Source organism: Scyliorhinus torazame, chromosome 27 (assembly GCF_047496885.1).
Source record: "Scyliorhinus torazame isolate Kashiwa2021f chromosome 27, sScyTor2.1, whole genome shotgun sequence".
In the NCBI taxonomy this organism is placed as follows: Eukaryota; Metazoa; Chordata; class Chondrichthyes; order Carcharhiniformes; family Scyliorhinidae; genus Scyliorhinus; species Scyliorhinus torazame.
This window is the reverse complement of record NC_092733.1, coordinates 23,795,890-23,823,486: the sequence shown is the minus strand read 5'-3', so window position 1 is coordinate 23,823,486 and position 27,597 is coordinate 23,795,890. Positions and strand designations below refer to the sequence as shown.

Here is a 27,597-nt window from a genome sequence, read left to right as displayed (position 1 = left end):
TTTTGTTATTTATTATTTATTCATTTTCTGTTTATAAAATAGGTCATTGTTATTTGTGTTGTTATAATATTGTGTAAAGGATGCACAATGTACTGTGTTGGTTGACGAAAAATTTTCAATAAAATATTTTATTTTAAAAAACTCAAGAGATTTTTATTCTTAACAAGACTTCCGGGTGCGGCGATGACCAGCTGAGTCGCACGTTTCGGCAGCTCCCTGTGAAACGGACTTTTGGGCTCTTGATAGGAGCCCCAACGGCAATTTTAACGGCTAAAAACACTGTGCGGTAAACCAGAAGGGAATCCCCCCTGGATACGGATGAAAAAAGGAGAAAGTGGCCGGATTGCAGTGGATCCTTTAGAACAGCGGCAAGGAAGGCAAGCAAAAACCAAGATGGCGTCGGAAGGTGGCAGTTTAACATGGGGCCCTGAACAACAAGAGTTCTTCAAATTCTGTGCGGAAGAGCTCAAAAAGGAAATGAAGAAAGAGCTGTTGGCCCCGATACTACAGGCGATCGAAGGGCTAAAGGAGGAACAAAAGACCCAGGAGCGGGAGCTTCGGGTCGTGAAGGCAAAGGCAGCCGAGAATGAGGACGACATACAGGGCCTGGTGGTGAAGACGGAGACGCAGGAGGCACATCAGAAACAATGTGTGGAAAGGTTGGAGGCACTGGAAAACAACGCAAGGAGGAACAACCTGAGGATTCTTGGTCTTCCTGAAGGTGTGGAGGGAGCGGACGTCGGGGCATATGTGAGCACGATGCTGCACTAGTTAATGGGAGCGGAGGCCCCGGCGGGTCCGTTGGAGGTGGAGGGAGCATACCGAGTGATGGCGCGAGGACCGAGAGCAGGAGAAATTCCCAGAGCCATAGTGGTGAGATTCCTCCGTTTTAAGGATAGAGAAATGGTCCTTAGATGGGCGAAGAAAACTCGGAGCAGTAAATGGGAGAACGCGGTGATCCGCGTTTATCAAGACTGGAGTGCGGAGGTGGCGAGAAGGAGGGCGAGCTTTAATCGGGCCAAGGCGGTGCTTCATAAAAAGATGATAAAATTTGGAATGCTGCAACCGGCAAGACTGTGGGTCACATATCGAGGGAGGCACCACTACTTTGAGACGGCAGATGAAGCGTGGACTTTTATTGTGGAAGAAAAACTGGAATGAGCGGGTTATTAAAAAGAACGTTCGAACAAAGTGGTGGGGCGAATGTGGGGGGCAAAGAGGGGTTTTATGTACTAATCCTGCGATGTGGTAACTTTTCTCTCTCCCACAGGTGGTGATGGGGGGAGGAGGGGAGGTGGAGGAGATGGGGCGTTGGCCATTGGGGGCGGGGCCAAGGGAGAAGCGCGGGCTTGGTTCCCGCGCTATGATAATCATGGCGGGAATAGAGAAGCAGGAAGGAGGGGGCGTCGCACGGTGCGAGCCGAGGTCACGGGGGGAAGCCGAGGTCAGCCAGAGTTTGTTGACTTCTGGGAGCAACATGGGGGGAGTAATTACGCTAGCGGGGGATCTAGCGGGGGGGTGGGAGAGGGGAATTACTGGGTTGCTGCTGCTGGGGAGAGGGGGGAGCTGGTATGGGAGAGGATGGGCGGGGGGCACCGCCTGGGGGAGATACAGCTGCGTGGGAACCGGGTGAGGAGCTGGAAAAAGGTGATGGCTAATCGACATGGGGGGGGGGGTTAGGAAGCCCCCCAACTCGGCTGATCACGTGGAACGTGAGAGGGCTGAACGGGCCGATAAAGAGGGCACGGGTACTCGCACACCTTAAGAAACTTAAGGCAGATGTGGTTATGTTACAGGAAACGCACCTGAAACTGATAGACCAGGTTAGGCTACGCAAAGGATGGGTGGGGCAGGTGTTCCATTCGGGGCTAGATGCGAAAAACAGGGGGGTGGCTATATTAGTGGGGAAGCGGGTAATGTTCGAGGCAAAGACTATAGTGGCGGATAACGGGGGCAGATACGTGATGGTGAGTGGCAAACTACAGGGGGAGACGGTGGTTTTGGTAAACGTATATGCCCCGAACTGGGATGATGCCAATTTTATGAGGCGGATGCTAGGACGCATTCCGGACCTAGAGATGGGAAAGCTGATAATGGGGGGGGATTTTAATACGGTGTTGGAACCAGGGCTGGATAGGTCGAAGTCCAGGACTGGAAGGAGGCCGGCAGCAGCCAAGGTACTTAAAGATTTTATGGAGCAGATGGGAGGTGTAGACCCGTGGAGATTTAGCAGACCTAGGAGTAAGGAGTTCTCGTTTTTCTCCTATGTCCATAAAGTCTACTCGCGAATAGACTTTTTTGTGCTGGGTTGGGCATTGATCCCGAAGGTGAGGGGAACGGAGTATACGGCTATAGCCATTTCGGATCACGCTCCACACTGGGTGGACTTGGAGATAGGGGAGGAAACAGGAGGGCGCCCACCCTGGAGAATGGACATGGGACTAATGGCAGATGAGGGGGTGTGTCTAAGGGTGAGGGGGTGCATTGAAAAGTACTTGGAACTCAATGATAATGGGGAGGTCCAGGTGGGAGTGGTCTGGGAGGCGTTGAAGGCGGTGGTTAGAGGGGAGCTGATATCAATAAGGGCACATGAAGGGAAGCAGGAGAGTAAGGAACAGGAGCGGTTGCTGCAAGAGCTTTTGAGGGTGGACAGACAATATGCGGAAGCACCGGAGGAGGGACTGTACAGGGAAAGGCAAAGGCTACATGTAGAATTTGACTTGCTGACTACAGGCACTGCAGAGGCACAATGGAGGAAGGCACAGGGTGTACAGTACGAATATGGGGAGAAGGCAAGCAGGTTGCTGGCACACCAACTGAGGAAAAGGGGAGCAGCGAGGGAAATAGGGGGAGTGAGGGATGAGGAAGGAGAGATGGAGCGGGGAGCGGAGAGAGTGAATGGAGTGTTCAAGACATTTTATAAAAAATTATATGAAGCTCAACCCCCGGATGGGAGGGAGAGAATGATGGGCTTCTTGGATCGGCTGGAATTTCCCAAGGTGGAAGAGCAGGAAAGGGTGGGACTGGGAGCACAGATCGAGGTAGAAGAAGTGGTGAAAGGAATTAGGAGCATGCAGGCGGGAAAGGCCCCGGGACCGGATGGATTCCCAGTCGAATTCTATAGAAAATATGTGGACTTGCTCGCCCCGGTACTGACGAGGACCTTTAATGAGGCAAAGGAAAGGGGACAACTGCCCCCGACTATGTCTGAAGCAACGATATCGCTTCTCTTAAAGAAGGAAAAGGACCCGCTACAATGCGGGTCCTATAGACCTATTTCCCTCCTAAATGTAGATGCCAAGGTCCTGGCCAAGGTAATGGCAATGAGAATAGAGGAATGTGTCCCGGGGGTGGTCCACGAGGACCAAACTGGGTTTGTGAAGGGGAGACAGCTGAACACGAATATACGGAGGTTGTTAGGGGTAATGATGATGGCCCCACCAGAGGGAGAAACGGAGATAGTAGTGGCGATGGATGCCGAGAAAGCATTTGATAGAGTGGAGTGGGATTATTTGTGGGAGGTGTTGAGGAGATTTGGTTTTGGAGAGGGGTATGTTAGATGGGTGCAGCTGTTGTATAGGGCCCCAGTGGCGAGCGTGGTCACGAATGGACGGGGATCTGCATATTTTCGGCTCCATAGAGGGACAAGGCAGGGATGCCCTCTGTCCCCATTATTGTTTGCACTGCCGATTGAGCCCCTGGCGATAGCGTTGAGGGGTTCCAAGAAGTGGAGGGGAGTACTTAGGGGAGGAGAAGAGCACCGGGTATCTTTGTATGCGGACGATTTGCTACTATACGTGGCGGACCCGGCGGAGGGGATGCCAGAAATAATGCGGATACTTGGGGAGTTTGGGGATTTTTCAGGGTATAAATTGAACATGGGGAAAAGTGAGTTGTTTGTGGTGCATCCAGGGGAGCAGAGTAGAGAAATAGAGGACCTACCGTTGAGGAAGGTAACAAGGGACTTTCGTTACCTGGGGATCCAGATAGCTAAGAATTGGGGCACATTGCATAGGTTAAATTTAACGCGGTTGGTGGAACAGATGGAGGAGGATTTCAAGAGATGGGATATGGTATCCCTGTCAATGGCAGGGAGGGTGCAGGCGGTTAAGATGGTGGTCCTCCCGAGATTCCTCTTTGTGTTTCAGTGCCTCCCGGTGGTGATCACGAAGGCTTTTTTTTTTTTTTTTTTAAAGGATTGAAAAGAGCATCATGGGTTTTGTGTGGGCCGGGAAGACCCCGAGAGTGAGGAAGGGATTCTTACAGCGTAGCAGGGATAGGGGGGGGCTGGCACTACCGAGCCTAAGTGAGTATTATTGGGCCGCTAATATTTCAATGGTGAGTAAGTGGATGCGAGAGGAGGAGGGAGCGGCGTGGAAGAGATTAGAGAGGGCGTCCTGTAGGGGGACTAGCCTACAGGCTATGGTGACAGCCCCATTGCCGTTCTCACCGAGGAACTACACCACAAGCCCGGTGGTGGTGGCTACACTGAAGATTTGGGGACAGTGGAGACGGCATAGGGGAAAGACTGGAGCATTGGGGGGGGTCCCCGATAAGAAACAACCATAGGTTTGCCCCGGGGGGAATGGATGGGGGATATGGAATGTGGCAAAGAGCAGGAATAACGCAACTGAAAGATCTGTTTGTGGATGGGAAGTTCGCGAGTCTGGGAGCGCTGACCGAGAAATATGGGTTGCCCCAAGGGAATGCATTCAGGTATATGCAACTGAGGGCTTTTGCGAGGCAACAGGTGAGGGAATTCCCGCAGCTCCCGACACAAGAGGTGCAGGACAGAGTAATCTCAAAGACATGGGTGGGGGATGGTAAGGTGTCAGATATATATAGGGAAATGAGGGACGAAGGGGAGACTATGGTAGATGAACTAAAAGGGAAATGGGAAGAAGAGCTGGGGGAGGAGATCGAGGAGGGGCTGTGGGCAGATGCCCTAAGCATGGTAAACTCGTCGTCCTCGTGTGCCAGGCTAAGCCTGATTCAGTTTAAGGTATTACACAGGGCACATATGACTGGAGCACAGCTCAGTAAATTTTTTGGGGTGGAGGATAGGTGTGCGAGGTGCTCGAGAAGCCCAGCGAATCATACCCATATGTTTTGGTCATGCCCGGCACTACAGGGGTTTTGGATGGGGGTGACAAAGGTGCTTTCAAAAGTAGTAGGAGTCCGGGTCGAACCAAGCTGGGGGTTGGCTATATTTGGGGTTGCACAAGAGCCGGGAGTGCAGGAGGCGAGAGAGGCCGATGTTTTGGCCTTTGCGTACCTAGTAGCCCGGCGCAGGATATTGCTAATGTGGAAAGAAGCCAAGCCCCCAGGGGTGGAGACCTGGATAAATGACATGGCGGGGTTTATAAAGCTAGAGCGGATTAAGTTCGTTCTAAGGGGGTCGGCTCAAGGGTTCACCAGGCAGTGGCAACCGTTCGTCGAATACCTCGCAGAAAGATAGACGGAATGGGAAAAAGAAGGCAGCAGCAGCAGCCCAGGATCCGGGGGGTGGGGGGGGGGGGGGGGGGGGGGGGGGGAGGAACCAGAAGGACTCTCAGGGTTGTTAATATATACTGTATAGTATGTATAGGTCGTTGCTACAGATAATTATATATTGGACTGTTAAATTATATTTTTGGAGAGTGTTACTTGTGACAAGGCAGTTGCCAATTAGGGCTAGTTTTCATTTTTTGTTATTTATTATTTATTCATTTTTTTGTTTATAAAATAGGTCATTGTTATTTGTGTTGTTATAATATTGTGTAAAGGATGCACAATGTACTGTGTTGGTTGACCAAAAATTTTCAATGAAATATTTAATTAAAAAAGACTTCACGGCAACATGATGCCAGTGTCTCGCTGAGGATAACAAATCCAATTATCTACAGAACCAAAGCAATTAATTAGCAAGTTTTATGACACATTATGTTCTAGATCTTATATGTATATTCTTGATCTTATATGAATGTGCGACAGACACTGCAGTCTTTGGAAATAGATCTGTGAATATTGACAAGGAGACCTGGGGCACTATCTGGGACAATGCCAATAGTAGAATCTCAGCCGAATAAGGAGACCCAACTTAAAATTTTCTGGGGCTCCCAGACAAAAGGATAATTGACTCAAGAAAAGGCTGTATAATATCCTAACATTTGCAGCACCGAAGAATGTCCTTTGTTCCTAGAATAGCAATAAGCCTCCTTCTATTAAGAATTTTCAAAATTGGCATAAAATTATGGATTGCACCCCAATGGCATTTCCAACCCGTATACTCCAAACTAAATCAGATGCAAATAAAATGGGGCCCCCTGTCTCAAATACTCAGGCTCCATGGTGTCTGACTTACTCCTGCAAGGTTTCCCATAGATTGTGGATTCGCCGCCAATATATTAAACGCAACAATGTACATCACTGAGTCATGTTTTCATGGCTTTATCCTCTCTTCCTCTGTCCCGCCCCCCCCCCCCCGCCCCCCCAACTTTGTCCTCTATTTTTTGTACAACTGAAAGCACAGGGTTTACTGAACCAAGGACGTTGCTTTCCTCCTGACATGGATTATGCTGTACTGTACCAATTTTAATGGTGTGTTGCATTGTTTGTAAAATTGGAAACGCTCAAGATATATTTTTTTTAATTAGGCATTACAACACTGGAGCATACATTCAAATTACAGGAAGTGCAGCTTTAAACAGACAATTGTTGACCTGTACCAACTGTTTAATTTCACTCTTGATTCTACAAAACTATGGACATGTAAGCCACATAAGAAGCCAACATATCGAAGTGGTGAATTTGAACCTTTCCTGGCATTTTTCAATTAGTTAAGGAAATGCAGTCTACAATCTACTGCAATCAGGGCTCCTTGGAACATATTTGCCTAATGCCGCACTACCAGCTCCAGTTTAATGAATCTCTTCCTCGAAGTCGTAGTGGGGGATGGAGAGGGGGTCAAGAAAGAGAACATTTCCGAATTTTAAACTATCTGAACAATTTTTCTGACTTTTGTACATCTTGCAACAGTTCAATCCGTCGATTCAAATTAAGAGGGCCATCACAAAGCTCACTGTCCTGGTGTAAAATACACCATCAGTCTACTAGTGGGTCACAAGAAGTGTAAAGGGGTCTAACAAAGTGTACAGTGGGTTTCAATGGCAAAGTATGGCATGCAGCAGTTAGTTTCGCGAGGTGTTTTTTTAAATTCGAGTGAGCATTTAATTGAATCTCATGCCAGTGACGAACAATGATTATTAAAGTAACAATCAACTAAGATCCTGAAAACACTGCAAGCAGGTGGAAATCCATAATATCGGCATGCTTCTTTCACATGGGACGCTGAACAGTTTGCCTGGTTTGGGGGAGGGGGTGCATAAAGATTAGTGGCAATATTTTAAAATGACTGAGCAGTACCTTGACGCCATAGCCAACATTTAATCTTCAATGTAGATTAAATAACAATTTATTTTGTGATGGTTGTGGTACTTTGCTATGCAAAATGCAACTGACGTGTGTCTAGAAAACAATGACGACAAAGAGCTAGATTCGGATCTAGCGGGGAGGGGATGGGGGGACACAATAGGATTGCTGCTGCATTGGCCGAGGGGGAACTGAAAATGGAAGAGATGGTCGGGGCGGGGGTTCCCCGTCTGGGGGACTGGAGGGTGCGGGAGACGCGGGCACGGGACTGGCCGAAGATACGAGGTGGCTAGTCGGGGGGGGGGGGGGTGTAGTAGCCCCCCAATCCGGCTGATCACGTGGAATGTGAGAGGCCCAAATGGGCCGGTTAAGAGGGCCCAAGTGTTCGTGCACTTAAAGGGACTGGAGGCAGACGTGGTCATGCTTCAGGAGACACATCTGAAGGTAGCAGATCAGGTCAGGTTAAGGAAGGGATGGGTAGGACAGGTGTTCCATTCGGGGCTGGATGCGAAGAATAGAGGGATGGCAATACTGGTGGGGAAGCGGGTGTCGTTTGAGGCCAAGAACATAGTAGCAGACAATGGAGGTCGATACGTGTTGGTGAGCGGTAGGTTGCAGGGGACGGGGGTGGTATTGGTAAATGTATACGCCCCAAATTGGGACGATGCTGGGTTCATGAAACAGATGTTGGGGCGTATTCCGGACTTGGAGGTAGGAAGCTTGATAATGGGTGGGGATTTCAACACGGTGTTGGACCCAGCACTGGATCGCTCCAGATCTAGGACCGGAAAGAGGCCGGCTGCGGCCAAGGTGCTCAGGGGGCTTATGGATCAGATGGGGAGAGTAGATCCGTGGAGATTTGCCAGGCCTTTGGCCAGAGAATTTTCTTTTTTCTCCCATGTACACAAGGCCTACTCCCGGATAGATTTTTTTTGTTCTGGGCAGGGCATTGATCCAGAAAGTGGATGGAACGGAGTATTCGGCCATAGCCATTTCAGACCACGTCCCGCACTGGGTGGAACTAGAGCTGGGGGAGGAGTGGGACCAACGCCCACTGTGGCGGTTGGATGTGGGACGAGGAAGTGTGCGGGAGTGCATCGAAAAGTATCTGGAGGCCAACGACAACGGGGAGGTGCAGGTGGGAGTAGTATGAGGGGCACTGAAGGCGGTGGTCAGGGTAGAGTTAATCTCCATCAGGGCTCAGAGGGAGAAGAGGGCAGGGAAAGGGAGAGGTTAGTGGGGGAGATCTTAAGAGTGGACAGGAGATATGCAGAGGCCCCTGATGAGGGACTACTCAGGGAGAGACGAAGTCTCCAGATGGAGTTCGACCTGTTGACCACAGGGAAGGCAGAGGCACAGTGGAGGAAGGCACAGGGGGCGATGTATGAGTATGGGGAGAAGGCGAGTCGGATGCTGGCACATCAGCTCCGTAAGAGGATGGCAGCAAGGGAAATAGGTGGAGTCAAGGATGGAAGGGGAACTACGGTGCGGAGTGCGGTGAAAGTGAATGAGGCATTCAAGGCCTTCTACGAGGAGCTGTATAGGTCGCAGCCCTCAGGGGGAAAAGAGGGGATGCGACGATTCTTGGGCCAACTGAAGTTCCCGAGGGTGGAGGAGCAGGAGGTGGCTGGTTTGGGGGCGCCAATTGGGGTGGAGGAGCTGGTTAAAGGACTGGGGAGCATGCAGGCAGGGAAGGCCCCGGGACCGGATGGGTTCCCGGTGGAGTACTATAGGAAGTATGTAGACCTGTTAGCCCCGTTGCTGGTAAGGACCTTCAATGAGGCCGGGGGGGGGGGGGGGGGGGGGGCCTGCCCCCGACAATGTCGGAGGCGACGATCTCTTTGATCCTGAAGCGGGATAAGGACCCACTGCAATGCGGGTCGTATAGGTCGATCTCGCTTCTCAACGTAGATGCTAAGTTGCTAGCAAAAATGTTGGCTACGAGGATTGAGGACTCTGTCCCGGGGGTGAGTCACGAGGACCAGACGGGATTTGTAAAGGGCAGGCAGCTAAATACCAATGTACGAAGGCTCCTAAACGCGATAACGATGCCATCGGTGGAGGGAGAGGCAGAGATAGTGGCAGCTATGGACGCAGATAAGGCCTTTGACCGAGTAGAGTGGGAGTATCTCTGGGAAGTGTTGCGGAGGTTTGGGGAGGGGTTTATCAGTTGGGTTAAGCTCCTATATAGAGCCCCGGTGGAGAGTGTGGTTACGAATCGGCGGAGGTCGGAGTATTTTCGGCTGTATCGAGGGACGAGGCAGGGTGCCCCATGTCCCCCCTGTTGTTTGCATTAGCAATTGAACCTTTGGCCATGGCATTAAGGAAGTCCAGGAAATGGAGGGGGGTGGTTCGAGGGGGAGAGGAGTATGTGGCGGACCCAGTGGAGGGGATGATGGAGGTCATGCAGATCCTAAGGGAGTTTGGGGACTTCTCGGGCCACAAGATCAATGTAAGGAAGAGTGAGCTCTTTGTGGTGCATCCGGGGGATCAGGGAAGAGGGATAGACGACCTACCGCTGAGGAGGGCGGAAAGGAGCTTTCGATACTTGGGGATCCAGGTAGCTAGGAGCTGGGGGACCCTGCACAAACTTAATTTGACGCAGCTGGTAGAGCAGATGGAGGAGGACTTTAAACGGTGGGACATGTTGCCACTCTCGCTAGCGGGCAGGGTACAGTCGATTAAAATGGTGGTCCTCCTGAGGTTTCTTTTTGTATTCCAATGCCTGCCAATTGTGATCACCAAGGCCTTTTTTAAGAGGGTAGGCAGGAGCATTATGGGTTTTGTGTGGGCAAGTAAGACCCCGAGGGTAAGGAGGGGGTTCGTGGAGCGTAGAGGAGGGCTGACGTTGCCGAATCTGGGTGGCTACTACTGGGCAGCCAACGTGGCGATGATCCGTAAGTGGGTGATGGAGGGAGAGGGGGCGGCATGGAAGAGGTTGGAGATGGCGTCCTTCAAAGGAACAAGCCTGGGGGCGCTGGTGACGGCACCGCTGCCGCTCTCGCCGACAAGGTACACCACGAGTCCGGTGGTGGCGGCAACGCTAAAGATATGGGGGCAGTGGAGACGGCACAGGGGTGCGATGGGAGCCTCGGTGTGGTCCCCGCTCAGAGGTAACCATCGGTTTGTCCCAGGAAGGATGGACAGGGGGTTTCGGAGCTGGCATCGGGCAGGGATTAGAAGAATGGGGAACCTGTTCATTGACGGGACGTTTGCGAGCTTAGGGGCGCTGGAGGAGAAGTTTGGACTACCCCCGGGAAACGCTTTCAGGTACATGCAAGTGAGGGCGTTTGTGAGGCGGCAGGTGAGGGAATTCCCGCTGCTCCCGGCACAGGGGATTCAAGACAGGGTGATTTTGGGCGTATGGGTCGGAGAGGGCAAGGTGTCGGCGATATACCAGGAGATGAAAGAAGAGGGGGAGGCTTTGGTAGAGGAGCTGAAGGGTAAATGGGAAGAGGAGCTGGGGGAGGAGATTGAGGAGGGTCTGTGGGCTAATGCCCTAAGTAGGGTTAATTCCTCTTCTTAGTGTGCCAGGCCTGATACAATTTAAGGTTGTTCACAGAGCGCATATGACGGGGGCGAGGCTGAGTAGGTTCTTTGGGGTGGAGGACAGATGTGGGAGGTGCTCAGGAAGCCCGGCGAACCATTCCCATATGTTTTGGTCGTGCCCGGCACTGGATGGGTTCTGGAGGGGAGTTGCGAGAACTATATCTAAGGTGGTGAAAGTCCAGGTCAAGCCAAGTTGGGGGCTAGCATTATTTGAAGCAGCGGACGAGCCGAGAGTGCAGGAGGCGAAAGAGGCCGTCATTCTGGCCTTTGCGTCCCTGGTAGCCTGGTGGAGGATCTTGTTAGTGTGGAAAGATGCGAAGCCCCCCAGTGTGGAGGCCTGGATAAATTACATGGCAGGGTTTATCAAGTTGGAGAGGATAAAGTTTGCCTTGAGAGGGTTTGCGCAGAGTTCTACAGGCGGTTGCAACCGATCCTAGACTATCTCCTAGACTATCTGCGTTAGATGCAGTTCGGTCAGCAGCAACTCGGGGGGGGGGGGGGGGGGGGGGGGGAGAGAGAAGAGAAGAGATAGGGAGGGACGGGGAAGGGGGGGGGTCTCTGGGGGGCATCTGAGCAAGAAAATACATAAAATGATCCGGAAAACTGATATGTACGAGAGGAATCCAATGTACAAAAGTTTTGTATCATATTGACTTGCCATGTTTATGTCTTGCTATGCGAGCTTTCTTTTCTTTTTGTTACCGGGGGGGGGGGGTTGTTTGTATGGTTGAAAATTGTTGAAAAATTCTTAATAAACATTTTTTTAAAAAGAAAATAAAACAATGATGACTTCTCAAGTCACTTACTGACAAACATTTTGCAATGTCCTGAAAAGTGCTATATACATGTAACATATTGTCTTTAAATATTATGGTGGCCTCTTGGTTGCTTCTGACTTCTTGGGAGAACAGGCATGGGAAACATTATGCAAACATACTCCTGGCATTCTGTCAAATTCTGTTCAAAGAAAGCATCTGGAAGCTTCCAGAGTAAAAGACATGTGGGAAAATGCACAGACTAATCTATTATGGTCCTGTTCTCCTCTATTTAGAAGATTTCTTATTACTTCTATACAAAAGCAAACTTTTAAAATATGAAACTTAAAAGCAACTGATGTGCAACAAATGCTTTGGTAACCTCACAGCATTGGTCATGTAAAGATTTTCCATAATGTTTCAGGAAAGCGGTTAATCTTTTAACAATCACCTTCAATATAAACATGCTTGGAAATATTGCAGCACAGTACCCTCTATAGTTGTAGTTACATCAGCAATGGCAGATCGGATATAGTAGTAATCTGATCCCACAGCACTGCTGTTCAGGGGAGGATCTTGCATTAGAGTAGTTCAGTCCAGTCCACTGATGGGGCCTACTAAAGGGAGGTGGTTTGCAAATTCTCAGTGATCTAACCATCAAATTATTTCAGGAACTTACTTCATCCATGGCCACCGTTGTATAGAAAACATACACGTTTTCCACACACTGCAAAACTGCACACGTCAGAGAAAGCTACTTCTGGGCATGCTGTTCATAAATGGGGTTGCCTGCCAATTTCTTGCGTTAAATAAATGGTACGCTAATTTGTAGGATGGGGAAATCTACAGTCATCTACTTAACATTAAAAGTGAGAATGGATTGTCTTAGCTGCAAAATGCAGAGATGTTTGGGTTTGAAATATTGAATTTCTGATCGATTCAAACTAAAAATGGGTTGATTAATGGTATTTCAGAATTAGGTTGCATTCATGGTTTATAAATTACATCACTGGAATTTAAAAGGATTGTAGAGATTACACTGTTGGCGATCAGCCTTGCTGCTTGCCAAAATTAGGAATCAACGTGCAGTTAGTTTGTTAAGTTTTCTCAGCCAGATTTTGGTCTTGTCCAAGAACTAACCCTGTTGAACTATCTCCAAAATAACCCAGAGAAATCCAGTATTTTGTTTGTTGTTGCCTGGAATGCCCTTGCAGGTGGACACAACCCAAGCTGAGAGAACCAACAATTTGCCTTTATATTGCGCCTTTTAACATAAAAAACATTCCTCCCAAGGTGTTTCACAGGAGCACTAGACAAAATGTGGCCTCTAACTACAGAATAGTATTAGGGAGGAGGCCAAAAGCTTGCTCAAAGGTAGGTTTTAAAGAGTATTTTGGGGGCGAGGGGGAATGAAATTCCAGAAGTCAGGCACAAGTTGACAATCATCAAGGGCTAAAGATCCTCCAGAGTGCACTCAAAGTATTGAAACACCAATTTTCCACTGTGTGGATCTAGTCTGGATCGCCCTCAATTCTCAGGATCTGTCTTGCAATGTTATCAACCTTAGTGGAAAGAATACTACAACTGATAAGTCAGTCCCTCAAATTTTGTGAGCCAGGCTGTCTGGATTCATCCAAAGTTCCACAGGTTCCGTGAACAGTCTGGCACAGGCTAAACTATCTTGGAACCTAAAAAAAAAAAATCTGTTTTTCTCCTGAACTTCAGCTTTGCCCCATTCCCAGTAGGGCAGCCTGTTGGGGACGGTTTTCAACCATAGTTTGAGAGCAGACAAGGTGAACAGCAAATACGAGTGGCTGGCTACACAACACCAATGGGTGAATCTATTGCCTTGTTCCAGACAGAATAGTATGGCCCCTTCCAGTCTGTAATTGGGAATTTTCTTTAAGTTGTGTGTGTTTCCTTACCCTCCGAGATTATTTCAAATAAATTCTAGCAGTGGGTGTTTTAGTAATTATAAAAATAAGGTTATCATCACCCCTTTGCCCCAGATATTTAAAATGTATTGTTCCAAACACTCGTCTCGCTCACACCATTACAACTCAAAGATTATATACAGATGAAGTTAAAGCCATAATTGGATTTGCTTTGTTCCGGGTAGTTTAAACTGCAGTCCCAGAAAGCTAGTTCCAGTCACATGACTGCAGGATGACAATTCTGGGGTCTAGACCATCACAATACAAAGGCAGTTTACAATGGTCATTCACGCTTAGTTGTGCTTCAACATCAGCTCAAATATTTTCCTTTATTCAAAATAATATTCGGAGATCGCCGCTCTAGAGATTGCATATTCATCAAATACTGAGTCACCCTTAAACCATGTGATGTATAAACTTCACTGGTGGCTGCAAAGTTTCCTGACTGAAATCCATGTTTAACTAAATATTAGTCACAATCGAATGTGTTCCAGTCAATGTTTAGCTGCCGCCACCTTAAGAGGTTTTGTGCCAACTTCGAGAGTATCATCTTATGTAAGACCCATCTTGCACTGAGAAATCTGCATTCTTTCTTCCAACCACAGCTTAGAAACAGATTCTTTAAATAGTGAATGCATGCATTCACCTTCATAGGGAATGGGACTTCTTTTTTTGTGAGAACTTGTGACAAATTCTGTATTTACCTTGTGTCAGCCCGAGCTCAAGTTAGTAGCGCACTCAATTCTTGAGTTAGAAGGTTGTGGGTTCAAGACCCACTTCAGAGACTGAGTACAAGAAATCTATCCAGAGCTTATTGAAATAGGTGGCAGTCTACAAATGAGACATTAAGCAAGACCCCATCTGCTCTTGGGTGGATGTAAAGGATACTGTGGCACTAGTACTTTGAAGAATTGGGGAGTTATCACTGATCTTGGTCAATATTTATCCCTCAATCAACTTTTTTGTTTGTTTTTTTTAAAGTTCATTTACGGGATGTGGGCATCGCTGGTTAGGCCAGCATTTATTGCCCATCCAAGTTGCCCTTCAGAAGGTGGTGGTGATGAGCTGCCTTCTTGAACCGCTGCAGTCCTTGAGGTGTAGGTACACCCACTGTGCTGTTAGGCAGGGAGTTCCAGGATTTTGTCCCAGCGACAGCAAAGGAAATGCAATATATTTCCACGTCAGGGAAGTGAGCGGCTTGGAGGGGACCCTCCAGGTGGCGGCTTGGAGGGGACCCTCCAGGTGGCGGCTTGGAGGGGACCCTCCAGGTGGCGGCTTGGAGGGGACCCTCCAGGTGGCGGCTTGGAGGGGACCCTCCAGGTGGCGGCTTGGAGGGGACCCTCCAGGTGGCGGCTTGGAGGGGACCCTCCAGGTGGCGGCTTGGAGGGGACCCTCCAGGTGGCGGCTTGGAGGGGACCCTCCAGGTGGCGGCTTGGAGGGGACCCTCCAGGTGGCGGCTTGGAGGGGACCCTCCAGGTGGCGGCTTGGAGGGGACCCTCCAGGTGGCGGCTTGGAGGGGACCCTCCAGGTGGCGGCTTGGAGGGGACCCTCCAGGTGGCGGCTTGGAGGGGACCCTCCAGGTGGCGGCTTGGAGGGGACCCTCCAGGTGGCGGCTTGGAGGGGACCCTCCAGGTGGCGGCTTGGAGGGGACCCTCCAGGTGGCGGCTTGGAGGGGACCCTCCAGGTGGCGGCTTGGAGGGGACCCTCCAGGTGGCGGCTTGGAGGGGACCCTCCAGGTGGCGGCTTGGAGGGGACCCTCCAGGTGGCGGCTTGGAGGGGACCCTCCAGGTGGCGGCTTGGAGGGGACCCTCCAGGTGGCGGCTTGGAGGGGACCCTCCAGGTGGCGGCTTGGAGGGGACCCTCCAGGTGGCGGCTTGGAGGGGACCCTCCAGGTGGCGGCTTGGAGGGGACCCTCCAGGTGGCGGCTTGGAGGGGACCCTCCAGGTGGCGGCTTGGAGGGGACCCTCCAGGTGGCGGCTTGGAGGGGACCCTCCAGGTGGCGGCTTGGAGGGGACCCTCCAGGTGGCGGCTTGGAGGGGACCCTCCAGGTGGCGGCTTGGAGGGGACCCTCCAGGTGGCGGCTTGGAGGGGACCCTCCAGGTGGCGGCTTGGAGGGGACCCTCCAGGTGGCAACTTGGAGGGGACCCTCCAGGTGGCGACTTGGAGGGGAACCTCCAGGTGGCGACTTGGAGGGGAACCTCCAGGTGGTGGGGTTCCCAGCTACCTGCTGCTCTTGTCCTTCTAGATGGTAGTGGTCATGGTGTTTGGAAGGTGCTGTCTAAGAAATCTTGGTGCGTTACTGCAGTGCACCTTGGGGATGGTGCACACGGCCGCCACTGTGCGTCGGTGGCGGAGGATTTGAATGTTTGTGGAAGGAGGAGCAATCAAGCCGGCTGCTTTGTCCTGGATGGTGCCAAGCTGGTGTTGTTGGAGCTGTATTCCATTACACTCCCGACTTGTGCCTTGTATATGGTGGACACACTTTGTTGGGGGTGGGGGGTGCCAGGAGGTGATCTACTTGCCGTAGCGCCTTTCTTGTGTGGCGCGAATGTAACTTGTCAGCCCAAGCCTGGATATTCTCCAGGTCTTGCTGCATTTGGACATTGACTGCTTCATTATCTGAGTCGTCGCGAATGGTGCTGAACCTTTGTGCAGTCATCCACAAACATCCCCACTTATGATGGAAGGCAGGCCATTGATGAAGCAGCTGAAGATGGTTGGGCCTAGGACACCAGCCTGAGGAATACCTGCAGTGATGTCCTGGAGCAGAGATGATTGACCTCCAACTACCACAACCATCCTTCCTTGTGCCAGAGACTCCAACCAGTGGAGTTTTCCCCGATTTGTATTGACTTCAGTTTAACTAGGGCTCCATGATGCCATACTCGGTCAAATGCTGCCTTAATGACAAGGGCAGTCACTCTCACTTTACCTCTGGCATTCAGTACTTTGTCCATGTTTGAACCAAGGCTATACGGTCAGGAGCTGAGTGACCGTGGCGGAACCCAAACTGAGCGTCCGTGAGCAGGTTATTGCTGAGTAAGTGCCGCTCGATAGCAATGTTGATGACTCCTTCCATCACTTTGCTGATGGAGTGTAGACTGATACGGCGGTAATTGGTCAGGTTGGATTTGTCCAGTTTCTTGTGTACAGGACACACCTGGGCAATTTTCCACATTGCCAGGTAGATGCAGTGTTGTAGCTGTACTGGAACAGCTTGGCTAGGGGTGCGGCAAGTTCTGGAGCACAAGTCTTCAGTACTATTGCCAGAATATTATCAGGACCGGCCTTTTGCAGTATCCAGTGCCTTCAGCCATTTCATGATATCATGCAAAGTAAATCATATTGGCTAAAGACTGACATCTGTGATGCTGGGGACCTATGGAGGAGACCGAGATGGATCATCCACTCGGCACTTCTGGCTGAACTGTTGTAAATGCCCCAGCCTTATCTTATGCACGTATGTGCTGGCCTCCTCCATCATTAAGGTTGTGGATATTTGTGGAGCCTCCTCCTCCAGTGAGTTGTTTAATAGTCCATCACCATTCATGGCTGGGTGTGGCTGGACTGCAGAGCTTAGATCAAATGCGTTCCTTGTGGAATCGCTGACCTCTATCTATTACTTGCTACTTATGCTGTTTGGAACACAAGTAGTCCTGTGTTGTAGCTTCACCAGGTTGACACCTCATTTTACGGTATGCCTGATGTTGCTCCTGGCACGCTCTCCTGCACTCTTCATTGAACCAGGGTTGATCCCCTGGCTTGGTGGTAATGGTGGAGTGGGGGTATGCCAGGCCATGAGATTGCAGTTGAATAAAATTCTGCTGCCAATAATGGCCCACAGCATTGAGTTGCTAGATCTGTTCAAAGTCTATCCCATTTAGGACGGAGGTAGTGCCATACAACACGATGGAGGGTCACCAGGGCTGGGTCTGCCGTTGGCATTTCCAGAGCCTGGTTCGATGCCTGGGTAGTCTGACCGGTTTCATTTATTTTTTATGTTTGTTGCGATTGGATACAACGGAGTGACTTGCTAGGCCATTTAAGAGGGTCTGGAGTCACATGTAGGCCAGACCAGGCAAGGATGGCAGATTTCCTTTCCTAAAAGGACAATAAATGAACCAGGTGGGTTTTTACAACAATTGACAGTGGTTTCATGGTCATCATTAGACTTTTAATTCCAGATTTTTATTTAATTCAAATTTCACCATCTGCCTTGGCGGGATTAGAACCTGGGTACCCAGAGCATGACTCTGGGTGTCTGGATTACTAGACCAGCGAAAATGCCACTACGCCACAGCCTCCCCTTAAATGCTAATAAGATAATAGTGGTAGCTCTTTGAAATTTCATCAGTACATATTGCAAGCAAGGTTTCTGGACATTTGTTGTTTGCTGTTATGCAGTGGCTGTTATGCAATTCAAATGAAGCAAAAGACTTTACTTGTGTATATTAAAGCTTTGGGAAAAACAAGTCTATATTGCATTTTAATGATTCACGGACAAATTTTGTTCCTGGTAGCTGAACAGTGGGCTACCTTCATGGAAGAGATGATTCAGGAATACCTTCTCAAGGGGGGGGGGGGGGGGGGGGAGGGAGGAGGAGGGCAAACAAACCCTCCTTGGATCACAAAGACAACAAAAATTAAGATTAAAAAAAGAAATGGTATGCTTATGACAGGCGTCAGGTAGAAAAGCTAATCGAGGACCAGGCTGAACACTTGAGGCTCACAGTGGAAGTGAAAATGCAAGTAAGAGAAACAAAGGGAGAGTATGAAACGAGAGTGACAACTAACATAAAAGGGAATCCCAAAGTCTTCTATAAACACAAATAGTAAAAGGGTGGTGGAAGGAGAAGAGGGTTGATTAGGGACCAAAAAGGGATTTATACATCGAGGCAGGGTGCTTGGATGAGGTATTAAATGAATACTTTGCATCTGTCTTTACCAAGGAAAATGCAACTCAGGCCATGGTAAAAGAGGAGGAAATTCAAGTTACTAGAGGGATTTAATATTGATATGGAGGTGGTATTGGATAGTCTGTCTGTACAAGTTGACAAGGCACCGGGGACCAGATGAGATGCGTCCAATGATATGGAGGAAAATAAGAGATTGGAAACTGCAGAGCCACTGGCCATAATTTTTCAGTAGACTGTTAATATGCACAAGTTTAGTTTGCTTCATTTGAATTGCATAGTAGTTGGGGTAGTGCCAGAGGATTACAAATTGCTATCATTATGGCCCTTGTTCAATAAGGCCCACAATTACAGTCCAGTCAGTTTAACTTCAGCAATGGGGATACTTCCACAGACTATAAATCGCAACAGAATTCAGTCACATGGACACAGGCATGAATTTATGGAAAATCGTGTTCAACTAACTTCGGAGTTTTTCAAAGTCACAGATGATTATAAAGGGCAATATTGTTGATGTGGTGTAATAATCCTACGATTCTGCGGTTAGGAGAGATTTATTTTCACCACCGCCACTCAATGGAACTACATGATGAAAAGCTACGATCAAATAATATTTACAGTAGGTGTTGATAGCACTACTCAGGAGCTAGTGGCCATCATCCCAGTCTTTTCTGCTGGCTTTGAGGGCATGTTTTAACACATACACCAGGGTAGCCATACATCAGGCTAGCACAATTTTTGAATGTCCGATATTAAATTTATATGTACAGTTTTTAAAACTCAAACCCCAGAAAGGGCATCACGCCCCCATGCTTCAGAAAGCTCATGCCACAGCAGCATCAGGTGGCGTGCTTTACATAAACAAATTCAAAAATAATTTTTCCATGCTACCCACCAGCTCAAAAAAAGTGGCACTTGTCGATGTCATCTCGAAGTTAAACATCGTTAGCATCAAAAATATAGCATGATACGCGCACAATCATGGAGATCTGGATCTCATCTGTATTGCATCAAATGGAGACACGGTGCCTCAGAGGAAAACTCAACTGGAGTTCATCCAGCAGCCATTTCAGAGCTGCATGCAAGAGAATTTGGAGCAAATAGCGTGCAACCCAGGGAAACTAGAAAATGAGCAAGGAGAAAAAAAAATAGAAAAAGGAACTAAAGATGGTTCAATAGTTAACACCATCTTTTAAAAAAAAAATTTAGAGTACCCAATTCATTTTTTGCAATTAAGGGGCAATTTAGCGTGTTCAATCCACCTACTTTGCACATCTTTGGTTGTGGGGGCGAAACCCACGCAAACACGGGGAGAATGTGCAAACTTCACACGGACAGTGACCCAGAACCGGGATCGAAGCTGGGACCTCGGCGCCGTGAGACTGCAGTACTACCACTGCGTCACCATGCTGCCCTGTTAACACCATCTTAGAAGATAGAGGTGGAATAAATTGATTCATTCATTCATAACTCTCAATGTGTCCAAACTGCAATACTATATTCAAATTTAGCATTGTTCTGGTAATATCAGAGAACCTACTATGATGCAACATGTTCAAAAAGGAAATTAGCTAACCTTCTTCAAGTCTGGGGTAAATGTACCAGCAACGCAGCACCTCTTTGAAGCAGACATGGGAATGAATGTCTGGGCTCGAATATCTCAGTCTCTAATCCAAATTAAACATAGAAAGGACAAAACACATACCTGCTTCTTTCCTGCCTCTACCCCGTGATCCTTTGGTAGTCTGTACAGGTATTTCAATCTCTTCTTGTGGCATCTCGGAAATTTTTTGAAGAAAAATCTTTTCCAAAGCTTCTGCCATTAAGACAATGTCGTCCCCTTGCTGTTAATTAAAATAAAGAAAATACATATTATCTAGTAACTTATGGTTAAACTACAACTGTAAAGCAAAAACAGAGAGAGGAGGGAGGGGAGAGAGAGAGAGAGGAGGGAGGGAGGGAGGAAGAGAGAAGAGGGAGGGAGGAGGGATGGGGAAAGGGAATGAGGGGGAGAGAAAGAGAGAGGGGGGGAGGGAGGTAGGGAGGGGTGAGGGATGGAGGGAGGGGTGATAGGGGGGTAGAGAGGGGGGGTAGAGAGGGGGGGGTAGAGAGGTGGGGGTAGAGAGAGGGGGGGGTAGAGAGGGGGGGGTAGAGAGGGGGGTAGAGAGGGGGGTAGAGAGGGGGGTAGAGAGGGGGGTAGAGAGGGGGGGTAGAGGGGGGGGGTAGAGGGGGGGGTAGAGGGGGGGGTAGAGGGGGGGGGTAGAGGGGGGGGTAGAGGGGGGGGTAGAGGGGGGGGTAGAGGGGGGGGTAGAGGGGGGGGGTAGAGGGGGGGGGTAGAGGGGGGGGTAGAGGGGGGGGGTAGAGGGGGGGGGTAGAGGGGGGGGGTAGAGGGGGGGGTAGAGGGGGGGGAGAGGGGGGGTAGAGGGGGGGTAGAGGGGGGGGTAGAGGGGGGGGTAGAGGGGGGGTAGAGGGGGGGGTAGAGGGGGGGGTAGAGGGGGGGGTAGAGGGGGGGGTAGAGGGGGGGGTAGAGGGGGGGTAGAGGGGGGGGTAGAGGGGGGGGTAGAGGGGGGGGTAGAGGGGGGGGTAGAGGGGGGGGTAGAGGGGGGTAGAGGGGGGTAGAGGGGGGTAGAGGGGGGGGTAGAGAGGGGGGGTAGAGAGGGGGGGTAGAGAGGGGGGGGTAGAGAGGGGGGGGTAGAGAGGGGGGGGGTAGAGAGGGGGGTAGAGAGGGGGGTAGAGAGGGGGGGGTAGAGAGGGGGGGGGTAGAGGGGGGGGTAGAGAGGGGGGGGTAGAGAGGGGGGGTAGAGGGGGGGTAGAGAGGGTGGGGTAGAGAGGGGGGGGTAGAGAGGGGGGTAGAGAGGGGGGGGTAGAGAGGGGGGGTAGAGAGGGGGGGTAGAGAGGGGGGGAGAGAGGGGGAGAGAGGGGGGGAGAGAGGGGGGGAGAGAGGGGGGGAGAGAGGGGGGGAGAGAGGGGGGGAGAGAGGGGGGGGGAGAGAGGGGGGGGGAGTGAGAGCGGGGGGTGAGAGCGGGGGTGAGAGCGGGGGTGAGAGCGGGGGTGAGAGCGGGGGTGAGAGCGGGGGTGAGAGCGGGGGTGAGAGCGGGGGTGAGAGCGGGGGTGAGAGCGGGGGTGAGAGCGGGGGTGAGAGCGGGGGTGAGAGCGGGGGTGAGAGCGGGGGGGGGGGGGAGGATTATCATAGAATTTAGTGTGCAAAAGGAGGCCATTCGGCCCATCGAGTCTGCACCAGCTCTTGGAAAGAGCACCCTACCCAAGGTCAACACCTCCACCCTATCCCCATAACCCAGTAACCCCACCCAACACGAAGGGCAATTTTAGACACTATGGGCAATTTAGCATGGCCAATCCACCTAACCTGCACATCTTTGGACTGTGGGAGAAAACCGGAGCACCTGGAGGAAACCCACGCACACACGGGGAGGATATGCAGACTCCGCACAGACAGTGACCCAAGCCGGAATCGAACCTGGGACCCTGGAGCTGTGAAGCAATTGTGCTATCCACAATGCTACCGTGCTGCCCACTCAGGTGTTAATTTTGCCGTTGAGAAGGAAACAGACTGTGCTGAGCAAATATTGCAGCCAATTTAAATCTTAACTAAATAGAAATTAAATCAACTAAGGACTATGAACGTAAGCTCTTAATGAAGCTCAGCTTGGTTTGCTACAGTGCCTGAAAGTTTAACAGAGGTTAGTCACCAGTTAGAAATGTGAGCTTTAAAAAAAAGTGAAGGCAGAGTTGGTAAATTCACTGCCTGGTATGGTGGCACGGAGCTATAGAAATTGGGACGGTCCAGAGTTGAGTCAATGCTCTATTTCAAGTTTACTAAGTTCAGCAAGGAGAACAGCAAGGATGCTATTCATGGCCTTCAGTATAAAGGAAAACATTGGAGAGAGAAAACAGCCAATTCATCATTATCCAGCAACCTGCGTTTGAAGTTAATTGCATGTGGACATCGTGTAGGCATGCATGATTTGGACATCCTCTGGTGAAACAGCCCGTCAATACTCTACAGCAGAGCTGCCAACCTTTCCCAACAGAAATAAGTATTCCAGATACCAAAAATCAGTATTTTGCGAGTAGAATCGGGTGTTTTCATTTCAAAGAAAAAATGTTTTACACCTTTATTGCACAAATCCAAAACACAAATGCAATGCTTTTACATACATGTACAGACACCTTGATGCGAGACCGTGCAAAGGATCACATGACACGCATGCACGGTGTATAGGGTGGAGGTGAAAGGGGCGGGGCCTCTGCACAGGGCCCTGTCTTCCAGGAGCCGTCGCCAAGGAAACAAATCAAAGCATTTCGGGAGGAATGCATTCACTGCGGCCCACCAATCAACTTCTCTTCCCCCCCCCCCCCGCTCCCCAACTGAGGCTTGCCAATCAGCTCCTCTTCCCTTCCACCCCTCGATCAACTGAGGCCTGCCAATCAGCTCCTCTTTTATACACACACACGCGTCAGGTTGGATTTGATCGAGGGCTGCAGTGGATTGCGTATTTCAACGCGAGAAATCGCATTGCCATATTCGAGCAAATTTTCCGTATGAAATACGGAAAATCCGTGCTAGTTGGCAGCGCTGCTATTGCAGTCAGTATAAGAGACTTAACAGGCTTGAACTGAGGCCTACTGATAACTCCTACACAAACAGCTCTGCTGTGGCTAGTTTCCTCCTCACATGACTAAGTCAAAACAGAAACAGCTGGAAATGATAATGGAAGGCACGAGAGAACATATTCTATAATGCTGCACAGAGAACAAATGCAGTGGGAATTAAATTACCCATCTATGTGTTTCTAAATTAAAATGGAAACATTAAAAAATGGCATTACTGGACTTCCGGTTGCGGCGATGACCAGCTAAGCCGCACGTTTCGGCAGCTCCAGCTCGAACAGACCTTCGGGCTCTTTTAAGAGCCCCATCGGGGAATTTTTTCGGGACGAAACCTGGTGTGGGGTGAGGCAACAGGGAGTCCCCCCCCCCCCCCCCCCCAAGCGAAACAGAAAAATATCGGCGGCGGCCAGGTCTCGAAGAATCCTCGAGGGCAGTGGCAGAAGGAAGAAAGGAGCAAGATGGCGGCGGAGGGAGCCCAGGTGACATGGGGGGGAACCAGGATGAATTCTTAAGACGGTGTGTGGAGCTGCTAAAAAAAAGGAGGTGCTGGCCCCGATGCTACAAGCAATTGAGGGGCTTAAGGAGACACAAAAGGCCCAGGAGATAGAGCTCAGTGTGGTGGAGCAGAAGGTGACTGACAACGAGGACGAGATCCTGGGCCTAGCGGTCAAAATGCAGACACACGAGGCGCTCCATAAGTGGTGCACCGAAAGGATTGAAGTCCTAGAAAACAGATCACGGAGAAAGAACCTCCGGATCCTGGGTCTCCCCGAGGGAGTGGAAGGAGCTGACGGCAGGGCTTACGTGAGCACGATGCTACGCTGGCTAATGGGAGCTGAGGCCCCCTCGGGCCCCTTGGAAGTGGAAGGGGCCCATCAGGTCCCTGCGAGGAGACCAAAGGCGGGAGAACCACCTAGGGCGATGATCGTGAGATTTCACCGCTTCAATGACAGAGAGATGGTTCTGAGATGGGCCACGAAGGTACGAAGTAGTAGATGGGAGAATGCGGTGATACGAGTGTATCAGGATTGGATTGCGGAGGTGGCGAGGGAAGAAGGGCGAGCTTCAATCGAGCCAAGGAGGTGCTGCACAAGAAAGTGAACTTCGGGATGTTGCAGCCGGCGCGACTGTGGGTCACGCACCAGGAGAGGCATTACTATTTCGAAACGAGAAACTGGATCAGAACTGAGGGACTGATGTTGGAGGGGAAACACAATGCCGATATAGAAATTGGGGAGGGGGGGACATTGAGAAATGTGGGCGCCGAGGGGGGGGGGGGGGGGGGGGAGGAGAGAAGAGACACAGGTGGGGGATGGGGAATGGGAGTGGGGCGGCAGAGGGAGCTGCGCCATGAGGGGCAGGGCAGCTCTAGAGGACGCGGGGTTTCTTTTTCTCGTTCCCGCGTCAGAAAGATGATGGCGGGAAGATAGGCGCAAGGTGGATGGGAGTTCCTCACACGGGGGGTCAAGGAGAGAGCGGGAGAAGCCGGGGTCAGTTGAAGTCAGCTGACTTTCGGAAGCAATATGGGGGGGGGGGAGACCCCCAGTCCGGCTGATCACGTGGAACGTGAGAGGCCTAAATGAGCCGATTAAGAGGGCCCGAGTGTTCGCGCACTTAAAAGGACTGAAGGCAGACGTGGCCATGCTCCAAGAGACGCACCTGAAGGTGGCGGACCAGGTTAAGGAAAGGATGGGTGGGACAGGTGTTCCACTCAGGGCTGGACGCAAAGAATAGAGGGGTGGCCATATTGGTGGGGAAACGGGTGTCGTTCGAGGCTAGGAACATTGTAGCGGACAGCGGTGGCAGATATGCGATGGTGAGTGGCAGACTGCAGGGAATGGAGGTCGTGTTGGTTGATGTATATGCCCCGAATTGGGATGATGCGGGATTTATGAAGCGGATGCTGGGACGTATCCCAGACCTGGAGATAGGAAACCTGGTAATGGGGGGGGGGGGGGGGGGGGGGGGGGGGGGGAGACTTCAACACCGGGGTTAGATAGATCTAGATCTAGGACCAGAAGAAGGCCGGCAGCGGCCAAGGTGCTTAGGGGGTTTATGGACCAAATGGGGGGAGTGGATCCGTGGCGATTTGTTAGGCCGCTGGCCAAAGAGTTCTCCTTTTTCTCCCATGTCCATAAGGTATACTGCCAGATAGATTTCTTCATTTTGGGAAGGTCACTGATTTCGAGGGTGGGAGGAACTGAGTTACTCAGCCATAGCTGTTTCAGACCATGCCCCACACTGGGTGGATCTGGAACTAGGAGAGGAGAGGGAGCACCGTCCACTCTGGTGACTGGATGTGGGATTATTGCCGGATGAGGGAGTCTGCGGAAGGGTGCAGGGATGTATCGAAAGGTACCTGGAGGCCAAAGACGATGGGGAGGTCCGAGTAGGAGTAGTATGGGAAGCACTGAAGGTGGTGATCAGGGGAGAGTTGATCTCCATCAGGGTTCACAAGGGGAAAACAGAGGCCAAAGAAATGGAAAGATTACTGGGGGAGATCCTGAGGGTAGACAAAAAATATGCGGAGGCCCCGGATGAAGGACTATACAGGGAGAGGCGACGACTCCAGGCGGAGTTCGACCTGCTGACCACAGGGAGGGCAGAGGCACAGTGGAGGAAGGCACAGGGGATGAGATATGAATATGGGGAAAAGGCGAGTCGCCTGTTGGCCCACCAGCTTCGAAAGAGGACAGCGGCGAGGGAGATAGGGGGAGTTAGGGATGAAACGGGAGCCACGGTGCGGAGAGCAGGGAAGATAAACGAGGTGTTTAAGACCTTTTACGAGAGGTTATATAGGTCCCAACCCCCGGAGGCAAAAGAGGGGATGCAGCAGTTTCTGGACCAACTAAGGTTCCCGAAGGTGGAGGAGCAGGAGGTGGAGGGCCTGGGGGCGCCAATTGGGGTGGACGAGGTGACCAAAGGGCTGGGGAACATGCAGGCAGGGAAGGCCCCAGGACCAGATGGGTTCCCGGTGGAATTCTATAGAAAATAGGTGGACTTGTTGGCCCCGCTGCTGGTAAGAACCTTTAACGAGGCTAGAGAATACCCCCGACAATGTCTGAGGCGACGATATCACTAATCTTGAAGCGAGATAAAGACCCGCTGCAATGCAGGTCCTATAGGCCTATCTCACTCCTAAATGTGGACGCCAAGTTGCTGGCAAAGGTGCTGGCAATGAGGATAGAGGACTGTGTCCCGGGGGTGGTGCACGAAGACCAGACAGGGTTCGTAAAGGGGAGACAATTGAATGTCAACGTGCGACGGCTATTGGGGGCGATAATGATGCCCCCAGCAGAGGGGGAGGCAGAGATAGTGGCAGCAATGGATGCAGAGAACGAATTTGATAGGATAGAGTGGGAGTATATATGGGAGGTGCTGAGGAGGTTCGGGGAGAGGCTGGTCAGCTGGGTTAAACTCCTCTACGGGGCCCCAACGGCAAATGTAGTCACAAATCGCTAACGGTCGGAGTATTTTCGACTACACAGGGGAACAAGACAGGGATGCCCGCTGTCCCCATTACTGTTCGCGCTGGCAATTGAACCACTGGCCATAGCGCTGAGAGACTCCAGGAAATGGAGAGGGGTGGTTAGAGGGGGAGAGGAACACCATGTGTCACTCTACGCGGATGACCTCCTACTGCTGTATGTGACGGATCCAGTGGGGGGGGGGAGGTGACAGAGGTCATGCAGATATTGAGGGAGTTTGGAGATTTCTCAGGATATAGGCTTAACATGGGAAAGAGTGAGCTTTTCATGATACACCCTGGGGACCAGAGTAGAGGGATAGTTGGCCTGCCGCTAAGGAGAGTGGAAAGAAACTTCCGATACCTGGGGATTCAGATAGCCAGGAGCTGGGGAACCTTACACAGACTCAATCTGACTCGGCTGGTGGAACAAATGGAAGAGGATTTCAAAAGGTGGGACATGCAGCCGCTGTCACTGGCGGGCAGAGTGCAGGCAATTAAGATGATGGTCCTCCCGAGGTTCCTATGTGTGTTCCAATGTCTCCCTATACTGATCACTAAGGCCTTTTTCCAAAAAATAGATGAGCATCATGAGCTTCGTGTGGGCAGGGAAGGCACCGAGGGTAAGGAGGGGGTTCCTACAACGTAGCAGAGACAGAGGGGGACTGGCGTTGCCGAATTTGGGCGACTACTATTGGGCCGCCAACGTGGCGATGATCCGTAAATGGATGATAGAGGGAGAGGGAGCGGCGTGGAAAAGGTTGGAGATGATGTCCTGCAAAGGAACGAGCTTAAAAGCGCTGGTGACGGCGCCATTACCGCTCTCCCCGAAAAGGTTTACCACGAACCCAGTGGTGGCGGCAACATTAAGTATCTGGGGGCAATGGAGGCGACAGAGGGGTGTGCTGGGAGCCTCGGTGTGGTCCCCGATCAGGAAC

General features: G+C 50.9%; 1 protein-coding gene across 5 annotated transcripts in view; it reads right to left on the bottom strand.

The window, feature by feature from the left end:
* The window catches only part of brd4 (bromodomain containing 4), a 240,009-nt gene that overhangs the window by 92,094 nt on the left and 120,318 nt on the right, over nt 1-27,597 (bottom strand). For all 5 annotated transcript variants that reach the window (XM_072491151.1, XM_072491152.1, XM_072491148.1 and 2 more), the window contains exon 4: nt 20,267-20,405. In XM_072491151.1, coding sequence (XP_072347252.1) covers nt 20,267-20,405 — 139 coding nt within the window. The remainder of the gene's footprint in view (nt 1-20,266; nt 20,406-27,597) is intronic.